Here is a 19,829-nt window from a genome sequence, read left to right as displayed (position 1 = left end):
GTGCCCAATGAGGATGATCTGTGAAGGTAGTTGACGATTTCTCAGAACCATTGCCTTGGTTCAGCTAGTAACTAATTTGGTTAGTGCCATGGAGAATCTGGAGCACTGGTCTGGGTCATGATATTGAGTTGAGCAGCTGGATTCCCTCCTCATTTCACAGGGTAGTTCTTTTATCTGGTTAGTGCTAGATGCTCATCTGTCTTAGTTTACTTAAATTTTGAGGTCTTGGGAGTAGAGCCCAGTAATGGGAGGAGCTGGGCATACTCTCTAGGAACCTTCTGCATCCAGAGAATCCTTTTTTTCAATGGAATATTCTCACATTTTGGGATAGGCCATGAGGTAGACTTGGTGCTCAGTAAGCAAAGCCAGTGAGGATGACAAAACATGAAAAGGAAATGCTGATGCAGATGCAGGCTGGAGTGGGTGGTAAGAAGCCTGGGAGAGCAGCAAGATGAGATATCTTAGATAATGTTTGTTCTGACTTAGTAATAAGGGGAAGTTGGGATGTGACATAACCTTAAGGCATTTTGACTTAGCTCTCACATGTTGGTGAGAATTGAGACTAGAGGGAAAACCCCCTATTTTCATTTCTGAAATGCAGAAAAGTAGAGTGAACATTTGTAATCCAACCCTGGTGTTTTAAAACATGTGTAATAACAAAGTCAGTTATTATATAAGTTGGAAATGTGATGTAAGATATTATGATAAAGTGGTGATTTTCTGATTTAAGAGGGAAAAGTGAAGTGGGAGCCATGCTCATTCTCCTCCTCTGAGGAGGGTAGAGGACTGTGGACTCACGTGGCAGACACTAGTCCAGGGAGGAAAGCCGTGAAAGAGAAAGAGAGGAGAGCTGTGTCTCAGCCCCTGAGCTGCCATCTATGGAAAGCTTCACACTCTGTGTCCAGCTGTCTCAATCAAGTCCTGGAAGAAGGGTCTCCTTCAGAAGCTTTATTGCTGGCACCCAGGCCACATTGTCATAAGAGGTGTGACACACCAGGCCATGAACCATGAACCCTCTAGTAGGCAGGTCCCCCAACAGTTTAAGTATGTTTGTGTGTGTGTGTGTGTGTGTGTGTGTGTGTATTTGTCTACTTATCACCAGGCTGAGTTATTGGGGGTCTGTCTAGAAAGGAACAGTGTCCCTGTAAACAGGAGGAGGATCCCCAGAACATCAGCATCCAGCATAAACACGCTGGGTCAGGACAACACATCCTGGCTCCTTTGAGGAGGGGCTGTTCCCAAGGCCCTGGCAGGATAGAAGAGGGGATGGTGGGGGCTAGAAAAGGAGTAGGTATCAGCAGGAGTTACTTGAGTTTTCTCATCTGGCTGTGATTGGTTTAGAGTCCAAGATTATTAAAGTTGGACTAGATCTTAGGGATTTTCCAGTTCAACTTCCTCATTTTACCAGTGAAGGAACAGATACATACAGGGGTTCTAGAATTTATCTTTGATCAGAGAGGTAATGAGTGGCAGTGTTGGCTAGATTCCAAGTCTCTTGATTCAGTAATGATTCTTTCTCCAACCTGGATCATGAAGGGTTAGATTGTAGTAGGACTCTGGGATGGGATTCAGAGGTGCAGAGTGCAGTAAGTACAACCCACTGCTGTCTCAGGAAGTTGTGGTTAGGATAGTGGTCCCTAGAACAGGTGACCCAAGAAGAACTTCTTACTTAGGTGAATGTTACACGTTTTGGAGAGGACTATGATCTGATTGTTTGGGAAGGGGGCATCTAGGCATATCAGCAAGTCTCACTTGCTGAGAGTGAGATGGAGATCGAGAAAATTCTTCAAGAGGTAGGTGGAGGGATCTAGCTGAAGGCTCTCCTGTTGAGCTTTGAAGTTACAGTCAGTGTTTATAGTCCAGGCAAATAATATCTACTGTGACATTTGGAGAACCGAAAAGTAGAGTGGGATTTAGTGGTTACTGAGTGTGCCTTGGTAGGACAGGTCCTTTTATGCTTGCAGCTTTCTGCGCTTGAGTTCTTATTTCTGCTTTACTGGCAAATGCCACTCTCATTTTAAGCTATCACAATGACTAAACATCATCCCTTTCATTCTGATTCTCTGTTTAATTTTTTCATATGTTGGAATTGAACATAGAATATAAAAAGAATTTTTATGAATTCGAAACTGAAATGTTTGGCCCACTGTAGATTTGGTTTTATTGGAAAGAATCAACCTAGTATTTTGAAGTGATTTTTTTTTCTTTTTTGGCTTCCATATATATGATCACCTACTGTACACAGGCAGTATTGTATACTGGTTAAGCACAAGGATTCTGAGCTAGAGGCTACTTCCAGTTGAATCCTGGCTCTGATCTTTGAAAAGTTATTTATCCTCCATGCCTCAGTTCTTCATCTATAAAATGGGGATAATACCTCCCAGGGTCATTTTAAGGGTTAAATAGGTTAATACATGAATTAGAACAATGCCTGGTGCACACAAAGTGCTATTTACATATTAGCTGTTAATACATTCCAAGCATTGATCTAGGCCTTTTGTCAATTTATGAGTAAACCAAGGCTCAGAGAGGTTTAAAAACCTGCTTAAGATAATCTATCTAATAAGCTGCTAAGGTGTGAGTTAAATCTTCTCTGACTAAACTTGGCTTTTCTGTCTGTTAAGCCTGGCTCTTAACCCCTCTGCTGGATTTCTGAGGTATGGCAAATCACTTAACTCTAAGTAGGTTGTAAGTTTTATATTTATCTACTCATCTGTCCATCGGTCTTATACTTTCTAATTTAGATATTTCATTATGTTCTCATTCTGTTAATAAAATTCATTTCCTTGAAATATCTGTCTCTTAAGAATTATAAAATATACAGCATAAAAATAAAATGTCTTAAAATAGTGGTACTCAAATAATTAGATAAGTACTTTAAAAATGCATGCTAACTACTAAATTGTGAAAAAAATAAAGTGTTATTTCATGTGATACTCGGTAATGGCAATCAGTGTTTCCACACACTTGTAAGTTTTGTGTAAATGTAGGTAGTTATTATCAGGTATTTTGAGTTTACTATTTTAAAACAATCATGACATTAATGTTCTAACCATTTGTACATCTTAATTACCAGGAAGAAATTCTATCAAATTGTTACAACTTGTGGAAAGCTTCCCAGTCTGTACCCTAGGTTAAGATAAAGAGAATTAAGGCCCAAGAAATGAGATAGGCTCATTTAGCAACAGTGACAGGTGAGGTTGATGAGAATTAACAGCTTCTGACTGTAGCAGATTGGTGGCATAATAGGCTCTGCTTATGGTAAGGAAGCACTGATTAGACGACTGAGTGAAATGGTACTTTCTTATTTATTTTATAAAATTACTGGAGATGGCTGGGCGAGGTGGCTCACGCCTGTAATCCCAACACTTTGAGAGACTGAGGCGCGGATGGTAGGTTAGGAGTTCCAGATCAGCCTAGCCAATGTGGCGAAACCCCGTCTCTACTAAAAATACAAAAATTAGCTGGGTGTGGTGGTGCACACCTGTAGTCCCAGCTACTCTATTCACGAGGCTGAGGCAGGAGAATTGCTTGAACCCGGGAGGTGGAGGTTGCAGTGAGCCAAGATTGTGCCACTGCACTCCAGCCTGGGCGACAGAGTTGAGACTCCATCTCAAAAATAAATAAAAATAAGTAAATAAGTAAAAATTATTGGAGAGACTGTTAATTGATAATAGTAATCCTAGAATTTGTAGAATTTATGTTACAGACTTTTGATATTATATTGAAAATTCAAAATCACATTTTATAGCATTGTCAACTTTATAATTTTTTATGGAGAAACCTGTTCAGTGGAAAGGAAAGTAACAAAAGCAAAATCAAACACCCCACAACTCCAGCAAAACCATCCTAAACAATTAGTACCCCATCTTCTTCAAAGTGGTTGCAATTTGGTGGTAGTGGAGGGTGGGGGTTGGTATTTGATACAACTCTAAATTGGAAATTGTCCAACCATTCAGGTTGCTTAAAAAAAAAAGATTAAAAAATGTAAAAATTTATGTTTTGTCTTTTGGCAAGGTAAAGAATTGTATCAAGATGAAGTAGCCATTGTTAAATTTTATTTAAAGTGTTAGCTAGGATATACTCAAGATTGAAACAATTGGCAATGGAGGAAAAGATGGCTCAGGGTATGTGGCAATGTGACATTAAAGATTACATCAGATAGAGTGTGTCTCAATAATGACCATATGTCCTTTCCAGCTGATGTCTATTTTAGGACTTGGATAAATGAGTTGGAAGTCTTAGATATGCTATAAAGGATTGTTCTTGCATCACCTTTATTAGGTTTGTTTTCCAATTAGTCAAATGTATTTCAAATGGACAAATGGATAAAATGTGCATATGTACTATCAAATGAATGGATGTAATGACAAAATTGTGACAAACATTGGGACACTGATTCCTTTCAGGTTATGTGGCTTCATATTGAGTACTAGGCTTCATTGAGTACTAGGAAGAAATATGAATATCTTGTGTCCTTTTCACTTACAGGAATAAAATAATTTATTTTTTCTCAAATACAGTTTTAACCTAAAACCAAAATTTAGTTTTAACCTAATAATTAATACAGGAGTGAAATGGGAGTAAATAACAGTTATTTTCTGAGAGACATTTTTTAAAAATTTTATTTTATTATTATACTTTAAGTTCTAGGGTACATGTGCATAACGTGCAGGTTTGTTACATATGTATACTTGTGCCATGTTGGTGTGCACATTTCTAAGGAAGACTTTAAAAGACCAGGCAAAGGAGAGCAGAGCCCAGCCGTTGCCGCTTGAGAGAGATAAGCAGAAGTGTGGGTGTGCTTAATGTCACATGGCAGGAGGCTTCCCCACAACGGTTCGTCAGTCCAGGGAGCTGTTTCATTTTCTGCCTGACAGAGTTGTACTTGGAAAATACTCAATTTCCTGCTTACTGCTTCATTATGGATTATACAGGTAAAATTAAATGTTAAATTTTTTCAGTTATGTAGAATTACTTTAATATTTTGAATTTATATTTTAAAAATTACATTGATTGTGTGAGTACTTTAAAAAATATTGTGCATCAGTTTATTCCTGAGTATTGTATGAATTTGTTTTATCCAAATTGTGATTAATTTAGGATAAGAGCTTAAGGGAATTTCTGAGACATACCTTTGTTGTTTCTTCCATTTCAGTTGGATCATACTTAAATGGACTTAAAATAAACTCCAACCCATAATTAACCCACATTTCTTAGACCAGAGGATTTAAAGTACAAACATCTGAGTTCAGATTATTTCACACAGGGAATAAAATATATACACAGTGTACAGAGTTTCTGTTATTGTGGTGGTGGTTTTGTGCTTGTGTATGGCTCTATTAGATGATCTTAATGTAATGAAGTGAACTGGCGGATTTCAGTTTTTCTCCTAAATTTTCTGAGTATAAATGTGCCCAGATTTTTCTGACCTTTTCTGACCTTTCTAACCTTTTCCTTTTTTAAATTACATAGCCTTGTTTCTCACTTTCTAGTTTCACTGAATGGTAAATTGGTACATGTTTAGAAATAAGGTTAGATTAACCATGGGTAGTGGTTGCTTGATGAGTAAGTGGGCGGTTCCCTTCTGGTACGGTAAAAGTGTGGGTGGGAGGTGAAGTAGTGATCAGGTAAGGACATGAGTCTTTGCCCAAAATTTGTGTAACGATTTAAGAATTATATTACCCTAAATTTTAACTTTTGGGTAATGGTGACATTGTTTGCTGACAGATTGCTTTTAAACTAAAGAACGAAGAATTGGAAGATTTTTTTTCTAGGGCAGAGAGAGGCCACTTTTCATACCCAGTGTAATACAAATTCCTGTTTGCATCCAGATTGAACTGTACATACACAGTATCTATAAATTATACCTGTAGGTGGATCTTTGGCAAGACAGTTAATTACAGTGTGCAAGTAAAAGTTTTGTGAAATTGATCACTTAAAATATAGCTTTTAGGAGCTTGCTATTTAAAGGACTTCTGTGGTAGATACTTTTTGAAGATAAAACATTTTAAAGCAATTAATTGCACCAAAAGATTTGTTTTATAAATCTTTAGTATTCTCTTTTAGGGCTTCTCTAAAGCAAGTATACCTGTATCTGTGTCTTGTGTGTGCATTTTGATTTTCTTTTCCTTGTTAGATTAGCATTCTAGAATTTGTGTTCCAGGGCTCTGAAGTAAAATGCACCTACCTTTTTAGAAGGTTCACTTTATGTGTGGTACTACATTGAAGCAGGAAGGAACACATTTTAGCCATATGCAAAGAAATCAAATTTGTAAAATCCTACCACAGAGCTTTACTATGAGTATGCTTTTAGTTATAAATTTGTTCCTCTTCCCACAAAGAACACCATCACTGATGAATTCTTTCGTTTTCTATAGTTTGTATATTGCCATTAAAACATTTCTTTGTTGTTCTTAAGTAATACTCTGTATATGTATAATTGATAGTTTAAGACATACAGCTTTAACATTCTAAATAGACATCAAGAGAATACTAAGAAACTAAGAACTTTAGTGTGAACAAAGGTGGCTTTAAAGAAATTCACAGATATGACACTTTCAAATTTAGTTGTGTGTACTGTAGAGAAAAAATTATGGTTTAAGTTCTCACCACATTAATAAATACATTAATTAAATTACCTGTCTGATGTGGTGGGAAGCTCTTTTGAATGTTGTCTTTCATAGTGATTTTTATAAACATTTACACATTTATTGCAAAGATAGCTATATTTAGTCTATTAAACTTTGAAGAGAACAACTCATGTTTTCAGTTCATGGCAGAGTGATTTTTTTTTTTGTATTAGAAAAGAATTTATTTTGCTTTCAGCACAATCACTTTTGTACTAACGGCATCATCATAACACTGAAGGGGGTATCTTTCAAAACTGATATTTGATGATTCAAGAATAGATTTATTATTAAAAAATTTTAAAGGGCCCAAAAACACTTCTATTCAAGGCCTTTGCATGAAACACTCTTCCTTCCATGTGGTTTTCATGCTAACCATGTGGTTTTTTCAGGTCTTGTTGAAATGTCACCTTTCTAGAGTGGCCTTTCCTAACAGGCCACCTAAAATAACCTTCTCATTCAATTACTCCTTATCCTGTAATTCCTCTTTATCTTTGTTCATCACACATGCTATCACTTGACATGTCACGTGTTTCTCTGTCTCACTCACTAAGATATAAGCTTCATAGGGGAGGGACTTTGTTCATGGCTGATGCCTAGAGTGTAGAACAGTAAGCTCCCAGAAAACAGTTGTTGAGTGAATGCACGATAGGCTTTCCTTTAAAAGTGACTATTGACTGACTTTAAGATTTTCGCTATAATTGTTCTTTGTCAATAGCATTCTCATTTAATGATTATTATTTTGACCACTAAACTATTTTGAATGTTATCCTTCCTTTCATTGCTAACTTTATCTAGAAATTAACAGCACTGTCTTTACTGTGAAGGAAGAACAAGGTTGCAGGCAGGGATATTCAGACAGAGTGGATAAGCCAAAGATCACTTTGGGTTTGGATTGTATTATATGCGTTTCTTTTTGGAGAGGGAAGGATAGTGAGGGACATCAGATCAGTTTTATTCATCCTTCATTTTTCTTCATTAGGTTTTCTTTAGGCAACACATTTAACTTTGTGTTCCTTCTCTGAGGTGACTAGAGAAGAGGACTGGAATGAACTAAACTTTTGGAATCATTTTGGTTAAAGATGGATCTTCAGCAATGTGGATCCAAACCTTCTAAAGTGTTTAGAAATGCCTCGGGCCTCCACGTAACAGAAATCTTCATAGGAGTCAGAGGGTGTGATTTGTGTCCGGTTTTCCTGGCAAGTGAGATGCCTAATGTTTTTAGCATACTGATCCTGTTACAGTTGTCTAAAAAGTAGACTTAAAACAATTACAGCCTTTAACTCTTAGAAGCCTGGGCCAAGAAGTAAATATAGGCCCTCAGAAAAATGCATTTTCATACACATATATATACACCCTCCCTTGTATGAACCAACAAAAGGAGCAACATAAATGAGTCGGCAAAGCAGTTATTAAATGTAGACTATGGCCTCTGTTTGAAAATATCTCTAACCCAGGTGCCATTTTCTCATTCTCTTTTCCCTCTTGCCTTTCTGATGGCCACATCCATCTACAATTTGAGTGACTATTTATGTGACAACATCTCATATGCAATTTAAAATTGACCTTACGTAAGACATCTGTCTTTAAGGTTCCACCCTTTTGAACTGTATTACCCTTTCCCACTTCCTACAGTTACCTTTCAACACCATTATTGATATTCCCTCTTGGTTGTTGACATGACTATTTTTGAAGGTATACATTTTTATTAATTCCTGCAATTTTCTGTGATTTTTTTTTTTCTTCTCTGATGACCTTTCACTTTTAAGGATTTTTTTCCTTCACATTTTGAGTTGGTTTCTGTTTTCCCTTCATTTCAGTTAAATCCTTAAATATAATTTTGCCAATTATTTATTCATTGTTCAAGAGGCATTATCGTAGTGCAGTTAAGAGCATTGGATCCAGACTCCTGAGTCTGAAGCCCAGTATATCATTCACTACCTGTGTGACCTTGACAAAGTAATCAACCATCTGTCAAATGTGGATAAAAGTGGTATCTACCTTGTAGGGTTATTATGAAGATTATACATGTAAAGGACCCAGGATAGTGCCTGGCACATAGTAAACACTCAGTATTAGCTAATTGTTATTCTTTCCTGCAACAGATGATTTGTTCTTTATCTAATGTAGCATCATCAAATGTTGTTCTTAATGGCTCAGCATTTTTAGTAAGCTAAAGATCAAGTTACCTTGAATAAACGGTGGTACATTCATGCAATGGAATCTTATGCAGTCATTAAAAGGATGAGGTAGATCCTACATATACTGACCAGAAAAAGTACTAATGATATTTTTAGATATTAAAGTAATATGTGGTTCCACTTTCATAGCAGAATATATTTAAAAACTGTATTGAGATGAAGACATGTCTTTGTGAACACAAGAAATTTATTGGAAAAGGTATATACCTTGGATGAATGGGTGGAGAGGAGACTTGAACTATTGAACTTTCTACTATATATGATTTTAAAAGTGTGGGATTATGGGGTTACGTATATATGTATATATATTTATTTTTTGTGCATTTCAGTATTTTAAAAACATAAGAAAACTTTTTTTTTTGGCTTGTATTGGATAGCTAATGAAAGTTCATATGGTTCTAGTACTTTTTCTTTAAAAACAGATTTATAAGAATATGGTAAAGAAGGAAGATATTTTTTTGTTCCAGTGAGTCAAGAGAAAAAATATTTTCAATTATTTCTTTGTGTGGGTAGATCAAAAAGAAATGTGTTGGTCACAAATGCTTACTCATACAGAGGTACACACAGGTGTGTGCACACAGCCTTAAAATGACTGAGTTGCTCTGGAAAATGACAGAAATTCATGTAAGTCACGATGAAGAAATAGGAAAAATACATGTATGTAAATATATTCCTAGAGCAGCGTTTTTCACATTTGAATAATAGTTGCAAAATAGCTAGTAATGGAATTGCCTACATTTGAGTACTCACTGTGTGCCAAGCAGTGTTCTAAGTACTTAAGATTACTATTTTACTGTTACATTTGTATGTATTTATGTGCCTAGAATATATGTGTAATAGTATACATATTTTCACATACTTGTGATTGAGTATACAATCCTTGATCTGTCAATCTACCATAAGCTTCGAGAAAATAACAATGAACTCTTCTGTAATTACTTCTAAAGGCAGATAATTTTTCTCACTTCTGATATTCTTAATTCCCTTGAAAAGTTCTTTCTATATGCTGTGTAAAACCAAGAAGCCTGATATGCATGATGTCTTTGTGGTTAATTGCTCTAAAGCCAATATTTAAATTTCTTTGAGTCCTCTTTTACTGCCTGGTGTCTTGGGATGAAGAGCTGCGCAGGAGGGGAATATATACGTGGCTCTCGGTCTTGTGCATTTTGTGACAAAGGAATTCCCCTTTCAATCACGCTGCTCTCCTGGAGCCCCTGGAGCCTCTGGCTTAAGCGGCGCAGTCAGTCTGTGCAGTGTCCCTGACGTCATCTAGCGTATGCATAAGCCCTGCTATTGTCTTACTGCTACAGCAGGACTGGGGATTGCAGTATCCGCTGTTGCTGCTGCTCCCAGTCCTGCCTCTGCTGCTACCTAGTCCAGCCTCACTGCATCCCAGAAGAGCCACGTCGGCCTTCATTTGCCTAGTGGATTTTCAAAAGCAGCTCTTCGGTTTTTGGTGCTGTTAAGAGACCTTGCATTTCAATCACACGGGAGAAAACTGAAGCTCGTAAGAGGAGAATCTGGCAGCTGGACACAGCTTGGACTGCATTGTCTGGCTTCATGACCCCTGCTGTGTAGCCGGCTCATCTCTTCACTCTCACATGTACACTCTCCTCGCTTTTCTTTCTTTTTTTCCCCCCTTTTCTTTCTTCTTCTAATTTTTAAAAAGCAGCCTCTGGAGCCAGCCATGTTTGGCACTGAATCTTCATGTAAGTAAATGGATCCCACTTCTCTGCTATTTAGAAATCTGCTTGCTGTCATGGTTTCATTGGCTTAGAGTTCATATCACTTCGCCTTAGGTCATTAACAACCTTTGTATTTTGGCTCTAATTACAAAGGAATTGGTCTCAGGGAAGGAACCCCCCTTAACTGGGTTATTCATCCTTAAGGCCAGAGATGTCAATGTGTCAAAACCAGGCCTCTTAAGAGGGAGATAGGAAGACCAGAATCCATACAGCCACCTTAGAATGTGTTAATTGATGGGATCAGGCCTGTCACTGATCTATTGTTGCAGGCTCCATAATGGTGCTTAAACCTTAAAATAGATACTGGGAGGATCTGAGATGATAGTGTTTATTAGAAAGGAAAGAAAGGCTTACATTTTTCATCTAAAGAGATAAATAGTGTCATTATATACTCTTCTTCCATATTTTTACAAAAACATATAGAGATTATATGTAGATTCAAAATGAATAAGAAATAGCTTTATTTTTAAGGATGGATTTTTTTTTTTTTTCCCCCACAGTGGCTTCAATTTTGATATGCTGGCTAGCATCACAGCCCAGCAGGATCATATCTTTTTAAAAACTTATACAATGAAATTGCTTTTGTGCAGAGAAGGCCCTGCACTGTGGGCTAGGCAGGACAGCAGTTGTAGATGGCTACAATTGATATTTTAAAAATTATAACCAACCTATGTGAGGAATATTTAATGTTGGGCATAGAAATATAACATCAATTCAATTGTACAGGCTCTGCAGAATATTTTGTCATCGTCTATTAGCAGAGATGACAGTTAAGAATTTCTAAAAGAGATAAGAATTTCTAAAGAGACTTTCAACCTGCTGGCTAGAGCATTAAATATTGACAAGGCACTATCTTTGCCAGGGAGAAGGGGTTTAGGGCAGGAATTTAGGAAACCGATTTCTTATGAACTTGTAGTTTGACCTTTGTTTTCTTATCACAGGTGATCAGTGTGACTATTTGTGCATAGCTGATTATTGCAGAATAGTAGTGTTTCAAGAGAGCTAATAGTCCTCAGTTCTTTTGTTTCTTAATTGGCTTTTTAAAAGGGTTACTTTTGTTTCACTGTAGAAGCTTCTCATCTCAGACTACCACATTGCTTAATCAAAGTCATGTTAGAATAATAGTGACACGTAATATCCCATTCAGCCTGTGATAGTATTATTCCCTAATAATGTAGGCATATTTTTTTTAATTCGCTTAATGGTACATTTACAATTGGTTATCTAAGAAATAGAAATAGATCACAAAGTGTCAAAGACCGTCCGGTTTCATTTCAGTCATGGAATTTTGTTTATGTGGGAGCCTAGGTATGGGCAGAAATATTTATATACTAAAGGAAAATTAGACCTGTTACTTGGTTTAGCCAAAAATGGAAGTTAAAACTCAGTGCAGAAGTCTTTGGTTCTTGGACTAGGGACTCTAACATTGTCTGCTCAGTGTTACCAAGCAGACACATAGCCTTTCCCCATCACCAAACCTGATCTTTTGATAATATCACCTATGTGCCGTATGGTATGTGTGAAAGCTGCTGGTTGCTTGTGGTCTCCATAGCTACCAGATTACTGAAGAGAATAAAATATCGTTCAGAAGACAGAATACTATCATGCAGGTTTTTAGCATTTTTTGTCTTTTGTGAGTGTTAAGCTCTGTTTCTTGCTTATAATTTGAGGACCATAGATAGATTCATACTGTCAGTGGATATTGTGTTGAAAATGAATTGCCTTCTTTGGCACGTGTATACCTATGTAACAAACCTGCACGTTCTGCACATGTAGAACTTAAAGTATAATAATAAAAAGAAGAAGATACCCTAAGTCTGCATTCAGTGTTAGGACAAGTGTATTTTCTTTGTGTTCTGAGACATAGCTTTCTAGGCCTTTGATTTCAACCTTTTGGAGGCTATGTTTTAGGTTTGAAACCATATTTAGCATATTCAGGAAAATAGTCACATTTGAAATTCCAATTAGTTCAAAAGGGATCTCCCAAACCATCTAGGGTATTCTTACTAAGTTATCATAAGAAATACTTGTTTAACTATCTATTCTGTATACAGTGCTGTGGTAGATCCTGGAAAGAGTTAATTTTTTTCTAACTTATTCTGATTTTCATGATTCTTATCCTTGATTATGGTTGCAGTGCCTTGCTTATATAGGATGCTTTTACTTTTTAAATTGAGGTATGATTTACATGCAGTAAAATGCTTAAGTCTAAGTGTGCAGCTCAGTGAATTTTTGCCCATGTTTATACCCGTAGAATGCTACTCAGATCAAAATACAGAACATTTCCATTTCCCCTGGAAGTTCTCTTGTGGTCTTTCCCAGTCAATGTTATTTCCCCTCTTCATGAAAAGGTAACCACTATTCTGACTTCTGATGCCATAGATTCATGTTGTAAGTGCCTCTTTTAAACTTTCTTTATCTCCCCCTTGCTCTTTGCCATAAGAGAAGGAAATGTCTTCATTTTCAAATATTGTATTGATTAAGTTGATTTTATGTTTCAGATCTTTGAGTGCAGGAATTTGCAGTAGCCTGGATGTCACATTATAACGCATTCTGTCTTACTGAAATAATATTGTTTTAAATACTTGCACCCTCCCTAACCAAAAAAACAGACACACAAAAAAGCCTTTAAAAATACCAAAAAATTTGTGTTGAAGAGTAAACCCTAGTTCTTCAAAGTTAAAGACTTACACAACTATGACAATAGAATTAATAAATGTTTTATGCCTGATACTGCTTTAGTTCAATATCTCCAAAGACACTAGTCTCATCTCTTTGACTTAGTGAATCTGAATCTCCCACGGTTGTGTAGATTGGTCACAGTCAATCTATTCTGGGCTCACTTTGAAATGGGTGTTCTATAGTATGTGTAGACTGATCATCACAAAGCAGGAAGTATAGCTTCTGTAACTCCGTTTATTACCATCTTGATGTATTTCGCTGAGCTTTTCCTTTACTAAAATTTCCCATGTCTAACAATGGGAATAGTATGTCTCCTCTTTAACTGCTTTGAAGAAATACAATCTTAGTTTCTGTGGTCAGAATAATTTAGGTGTAAGAAGAAAGTACTATCAAGTTTTGTTGAGGAGGGTGATAATTAAAATGTATATTTAGGGTTCTTGATTTAATTTTATACATATATATATATAGTGTGTGTGTGTGTGTGTGTGTGTGTGTGTGTGTGACGAAGTCTCATTCTGTTGCTTTGTTGCCCAGGCTGGAGTGCAGTGGCACATTCTTGGCTCACTGCAACCTCCACCTCCTGGGTTCAAGCGATTTTCCTGCCTCAGCCTCCTGAGTAGCTGGGACTACAGGCATGTGCCACTATGCCCGGCTAATTTTTGTATTTTTGTTTAGTAGAGATGCGGTTTCATCATGTTGGCCAGGCTGGTCCCGAACCCTTGACCGCAAGTGATCCGCCCATCTCAGCCTCCCAAAATGCTGGGATTACAGGCGTGAGCCACTGCACCTGGCCGATTTAATGATATATTTTAAAATAAATTTATTATTTTCTCTTAAAATTTTATAAGAGGAGAAAATATTTTTAGGGAGAGAGGGAGAAAAAGTTTCATCCTTTCTTTTTGTGGAGTAAATGGTTTTGAGGAAAACTGATTTTGCACTGCTGACATTTGGTTACATCCTCCTTGATAAAGCCAGTTATTCTTCAAAGAGTGGGTACTTTAAGTATGATGAATTATTTAATTAGCATTTATTGGGCTCAGTCCTCCTCTTGTCTCCCCTCCCATGTTTTGCTTTTTCAGTTCTCAAGGGTACCACTTAAGATGTACTGTGGTGGGAATTGTGCCCTGGTCTAACACATTAATGCATCTTCCAAAGCACCTACCTTATTAGTCCAGTGAAGAGAGCAACACCTTACCTCCTGAGAAACAGAGTGCCCCTGGAGCAAATAGCATTATTTTATCCTCTTCCAAAATTTTTTGTATAGTTATAATAATTAAAAAGACCATCTGTGGATGGAGAAAATAAATCACCAAAGAAACAACAAAGCTTTAATAGGATCCCCCCACCTGAGCTTCGTGGAGATGAGAAACTAGTGGATGGGTGTGTCAGGGGGGTCAGGAGTCCTTTTTAGCTCTGGTGTGGCTGGTCCACACATATTCCCTGCCATTCCTTGGATATCTACATCACCTGGGGTAGGCAGCCAGATGTTGGACAGGATTTGGGATACAGTTTGATACCCCATGTGATTTGTCTTTGATGGGCACCAAAAGTTCAGTTGTTGCTTTTTGTTTTCATTACTGATGAGTGCATTAAGTTGAAAATGACAGCTTCTCAGTTTTAATAGGGAGTGTGGTACCATGTTACCAAGAACTAGATAATTTTCTCAAATTTTGAGCCATTGTGTGAGAGGTAGTCAAATGAATAATACTCTAGCAATATTAAATCACCAAGATACTGTAGTTCAACAGACATCTCTTTGATAAAGAAACAAGTGAGTTGTACTCTTTTATGTGCATCTCAGGCCATTCTTGGTAACTGGTCACATGTGAGATTAAACTTGGGCCTATTGTTTTGGTGTGTAATTTCTGTGAATTGGCTGAGATTTGAATAGTAACTATGGTCATTCAAAAATGGCTGTTCACATCTGGACCATTTTTCAAAATAAACATCTAATTATTATTAAATCATTATGTCAGAGACTGCTGTTTTTGCTGTTAGTATGTTTGGCATTTTAGTAGTCTGTTTGGTTTTCCTTTTTATTATTTATCATATGAAACTAGGTAATTTAGGAACATGAACCATTTTCCTTTCCCACAACATTAATCTGGTTATTAGATTTAGCTACCTCGGATTTTAGATGCTTTCATCTTAAAACAAAAATAGAAATACTTAAGTATATGCACAAAAACCCACCTCTAAGTCTGCACTTAGAGCATTGAATGTAATAGAAAAATATTGCATGACATTAGATAAGTAGAAAACCACAGACTGCTGAAGTCACAAACATGGAAAAATAATTGTAGATTTTAGGCATTATATTGGAACATAGTCATACAGGAGCTTGAAAAAGTAAAGCTCATATAATGTATTTGATTCATCTTACTGTATCATTTTTTTCTTTTTTTCTGAGAATACACATTCTGATGTGAAATTTCCTTTTGAGTTCCTTGGCTGTTAGTAGTTGACATTGTATTTTTAGTATCAAGATAATATTTTAAAGTAAATAAGGAAATTTTTTTCTTCTGGATATTTATATACTTTACCAGTACAGAAATGGAATAAAAATATGCAATGGTTATTTTTAAATCCTCAGATTTCTTATTTTCACTTCAGTATTGGTCTATTTGTTAGCCTGTAGTTTGTTCAGAAAAAAATTACATGTGAGTCTTCAGTGATTTGTTGTTTTCATTGTCACAATGGACCAGATTCATATCCTGTATAAACTGTGGGGAGTCTATGGGGAAAATTACCATATATGGAAACTTTCCCCATAGCATCCCCATGGAGTTACACAGGATGTGAATAGGATTCATTGTTGTTATGGATTCTGAGCTGGAAAAGTCACTGATCATGTGTATTTTTTTAAGCATTAATAATAGTCACTGCATTAATTTATGTTCATATACTGTTAAATTTTCAATGTGAGACTATATGGACACTATAAATTGAATAGTCATTTATAGACTGTTAATTGTATAGTCATTTTTTTGTTCCTTTTTTTGAAGAGTATTGATATCCTTCCATTTTTTCCTAGTCAGTATAAAGCACGAGTTAACACACTTATTAATGTTTTTAACAAGAAAATGCACAAATGCTATATTATTTAAATGGTCCCATTTACCATGCTAGAATAGTAAATAGTAAGATTTTCAATGTATTTTATTTGTATTAGTAATTAATTCAGATACGAACAAAAAAACAAATACGCAATTTAATGCATGTTTAGAAATGGCAGCAACCACATGCCAGATGCAGCAACTAATTGCAGAGACTTTGACTTTCACTTGCCTGGATTCATACCATGGCTCTACCATGTGCTACCAGCGTTTAACCATCTACTGTCTAAGCTTACGGTGTGACTTATCCAATGAACTCTCTGTTTTAGGGGAATTGGCCTTTGGGGTCCTGGATATCTGCCAGGGTAGGGCTTATCAAGGGACATTTGTGGAGAGAGAGTTCAGCAGTGGAAAATACTAACTGAAGATAGATGTCACTTAAGGCTGAGTGAAGACTAGAAGTTCCATCATGGGAATATTTTAAGGGATCCAATAGGAGGTTTGAGGGGAGGAGACTGTATGAAACTGATGAAATGAAATGGGTCAGGGTTGGCAAATGCCAGATGCCCAGTGGCAAGCATCATTGATTGGTCATCGCTCTCTTGCAGGATTAGCTTCAGCCACTAAAGGTTGGAATGTTGTCCACTCAGAAGACTTCATCAGTGCAAGTGTTTTCCATGTTAGTATGAGTAATAGACACATAAATATTTAAATAAACATACAAATACTTACCAAATTAAGAATAAAGGGGCGGGCATGCTGGCTCACGCCTGTAATCCCAGCACTTTGGGAGGCTAAGGCAGGTGGATGACAAGGTCAGGAGTTTGAGGCCAGCCTGGCCAATGTGGTGAAACCCTGCCTCTACTGAAAATACAAAAATTAGCTGGGCATGGTGGCACACGCCTGTAGTCCCAGCTACTCAGGAGGCTGAGGAAGGAGAATTGCTTGAACCCAGGAGGCAGAGGTTGTGGTGAGCTGAGATCACGCCACTGCTCTCCAGCCTGGGCAACAGAGTGAGACTCCGTCTCAAAAAAATAATAATAATAATTAAAAAATAAAGGTAAGAATCTTAAGTGTTCCAGAAATATCTCTTTAGATTTTGGGCTGGACATGGTGGCCCACGCCTGTAATCTCAGCACTTTGGGAGGCCGAGGCAGGAGGATTGCTTGAGCCCAGGAGTTGAAGACAAGCCTGGGTAACAAAGTGAGACCCTGTCTCTAAAATGAATGAATGATATGAAATAAACACACCAGTCTGTGTCACATTATGGTTCTCAGTAATGTCAGTGTGTTAATGATTCAGACCCACCACTGGGCTCTTCTGAATGAAATATTTATCAGTTGACGACAAATCCCCGGAGTGTAGCAGGGTACCTAGCATATATCAAGTGCTCATGTTCTTTAAAATTTGAATCTGCTGTGGATTAAGGTAATATCATTGAAAATATGATGCGTGGGCTTGTAGGGTGTTAATATTGAGTTTAATAAAATTTTCCAGGCTAAGGAGTTTATCACATATAATGGGTACATGTCAGAAACATGCCAGTAATCAGCCCTTGTCATCCTTCAGAGCAGGAACAAATGACACAAACAGAATAATAGCTTATTACTAAGCCCAAATTTGTCAGTGGGTAAACTACCATATACTGATAATTTGCCATATACTGATAAGTTGACTACGTCTTATCTAAGTTGGCTCACCATTCTTAAAGGTTAAGTAAAAATAATGAGTTACTCATAATCATCAGTTTATGTACAGCATGAAAATTGAGAATTGTTTGCTTGCAATACTGATATAATTTCAGGAACTAGAAAAACTATTTTACATTTTTTTGTGAGCATTTCAGACTGTTAAGATTGAGGCTTTTTGGCATATTTTGGGCAGTAGCAAGCCCGACTGGAATGCATATAGATTAGGAAATCACAGTGACTCCACTGAAGTATTCTTTACTACTTCCTCTACCTCTGGCTTCTTCTAGAACACCTAGTTTTCAGGGGAAGGCTTTGGTAGGGTCTGGCCTGGTGATACACATGGATGATCCAAGCCTGGACTTGTATCAGAAGTCTGAATTTCTCATCTGAAACTTTCCTAGTCTTGTGTTGGTATAATGATGTTTCAGTTACCTATTGCTACACAACAAACTCCCTCAAAACATACTGGTTTAAAACAATTATGTATTATTATCTTTCACAGTTTTGTGGGTTAACTGGACTCCATTGGTGGTTCTCATGAAGGGTCTCATGCAGTTAGATTTCTGTCAGTGCTGTAGTCATCTAAAGGCTCACCTGAAGTGGATCTCCAGGATAGCTCTGGCATATGCCATCAGTTGAGGTTAGCTGTTGGCTTAGGGCTCAGCTGTGGTTATGGGCAGGAATGCCTATACAGTTGACCCTGGAACAACTTAGGGGTTAGAGGCTCTGATCCCTGCACAATTGAAAATCCACATGACTTTTTACCACTAAAAACGTAACTACTAATAGCCTACTCTTGACTGTAAATAATTATAGCATGGATAATTAACACATATTTTGTATGTTAAATGTATAGCTATAAATATATATGCTGCATGTATAAACGTTCATGTATATTTCTTTATGTGGACATATGTTTTCATTTCTCTTAGGTAAATACCTAGGCATGTCATTGTTGAGAAACTGCCAAACCATTTTCCATTCCCACTAGCAATGGATGGGAGTTCACTTGCTTCACATTCTTGCCAACATTTAGTATTGTCAGCCTTTTTAATTTTTGCTAATTTCATGGGTGTGTAGTGGTATATTGTGATTTTAGTTTGCATGTCTTTCATTCTTATCATATTGAACATTTTTTCGTGTTCTTTTTGGCTGTTTGTATATCTTCTTTGGTTAAGTGTCTGTTCAAATCCTTTGCCTGCTTTAAAAATGAGGTTGTCTTCTTATTATCGAGTTTTGAAGGTTCTTCATATATTTTGATACAAATCCTTTGTCAGGTGTATGTATTGACAATATTCTTATAGTCTGCAGCTTTCCTTTTTGTTTTCTTAATAATGTTAAGTTTTTAATTTTGAAGTCTAGTTTATCAATATCTTCTGTCCTATGTAAAAATATTTTGCCTATGTTATTGTCATGAATATTTTTCTCCTGTATTTTCTTCCAGGTGTTTTGCTTCTTTGTGTGCTATGATCCATCTTTAGTACATTTTTGTTTGTAGTATGAGGTAATGATAAATGTTCATTTTTTTTTAGTGAAATGAATATTCACTTGTTCCAGCACCGTTTCTTGAGAAGACTGTCATTTCTCCATTGAATTGGCAACTTTATCAGAAGTCAGTTCACCCTATATTTCTATTCTATTTTATCCTAGGGATCTGTATATTTATCCTTAGGCCAATACCATAATTGTGATACTGTATAGCTTTATGATCAGGTAGTGTAGGCCCTCCAAGTCTGTTCTTTTTCAAAATTCTTTTGGCTAGACTTGATCCTTTCATATCTTCATGCATTTTTAAATTTGCTTGTCAATTTCTACAAAAATACCT

General features: G+C 36.7%; 1 protein-coding gene across 12 annotated transcripts in view; it reads left to right on the top strand.

Moving 5' to 3' along the window:
- ST7 (suppression of tumorigenicity 7) overlaps positions 1 to 19,829 on the top strand; it is a 287,041-nt gene that overhangs the window by 63,108 nt on the left and 204,104 nt on the right. For 3 of the 12 annotated variants that reach the window (XM_033192259.1, XM_033192256.1, XM_033192253.1), the window contains exon 1: positions 10,079 to 10,539. The exons of 6 other annotated variants lie outside the window; for them this stretch is intronic. In XM_033192259.1, the coding sequence (XP_033048150.1) occupies positions 10,518 to 10,539 (22 nt within the window). In that variant the 5' untranslated portion in view covers positions 10,079 to 10,517. Of the gene's footprint in view, positions 1 to 4,811; positions 4,938 to 10,078; positions 10,540 to 19,829 lie in introns of those variants that run through there. 3 more of the 12 variants (XM_033192254.1, XM_033192257.1, XM_033192260.1) reach the window with 3 other exon arrangements.

The sequence above is a fragment of the Trachypithecus francoisi genome, unplaced genomic scaffold, assembly GCF_009764315.1.
Source record: "Trachypithecus francoisi isolate TF-2019V2 unplaced genomic scaffold, Tfra_2.0 Lachesis_group4, whole genome shotgun sequence".
In the NCBI taxonomy this organism is placed as follows: Eukaryota; Metazoa; Chordata; class Mammalia; order Primates; family Cercopithecidae; genus Trachypithecus; species Trachypithecus francoisi.
This window is presented reverse-complemented; position numbering and strand designations above follow the sequence as displayed.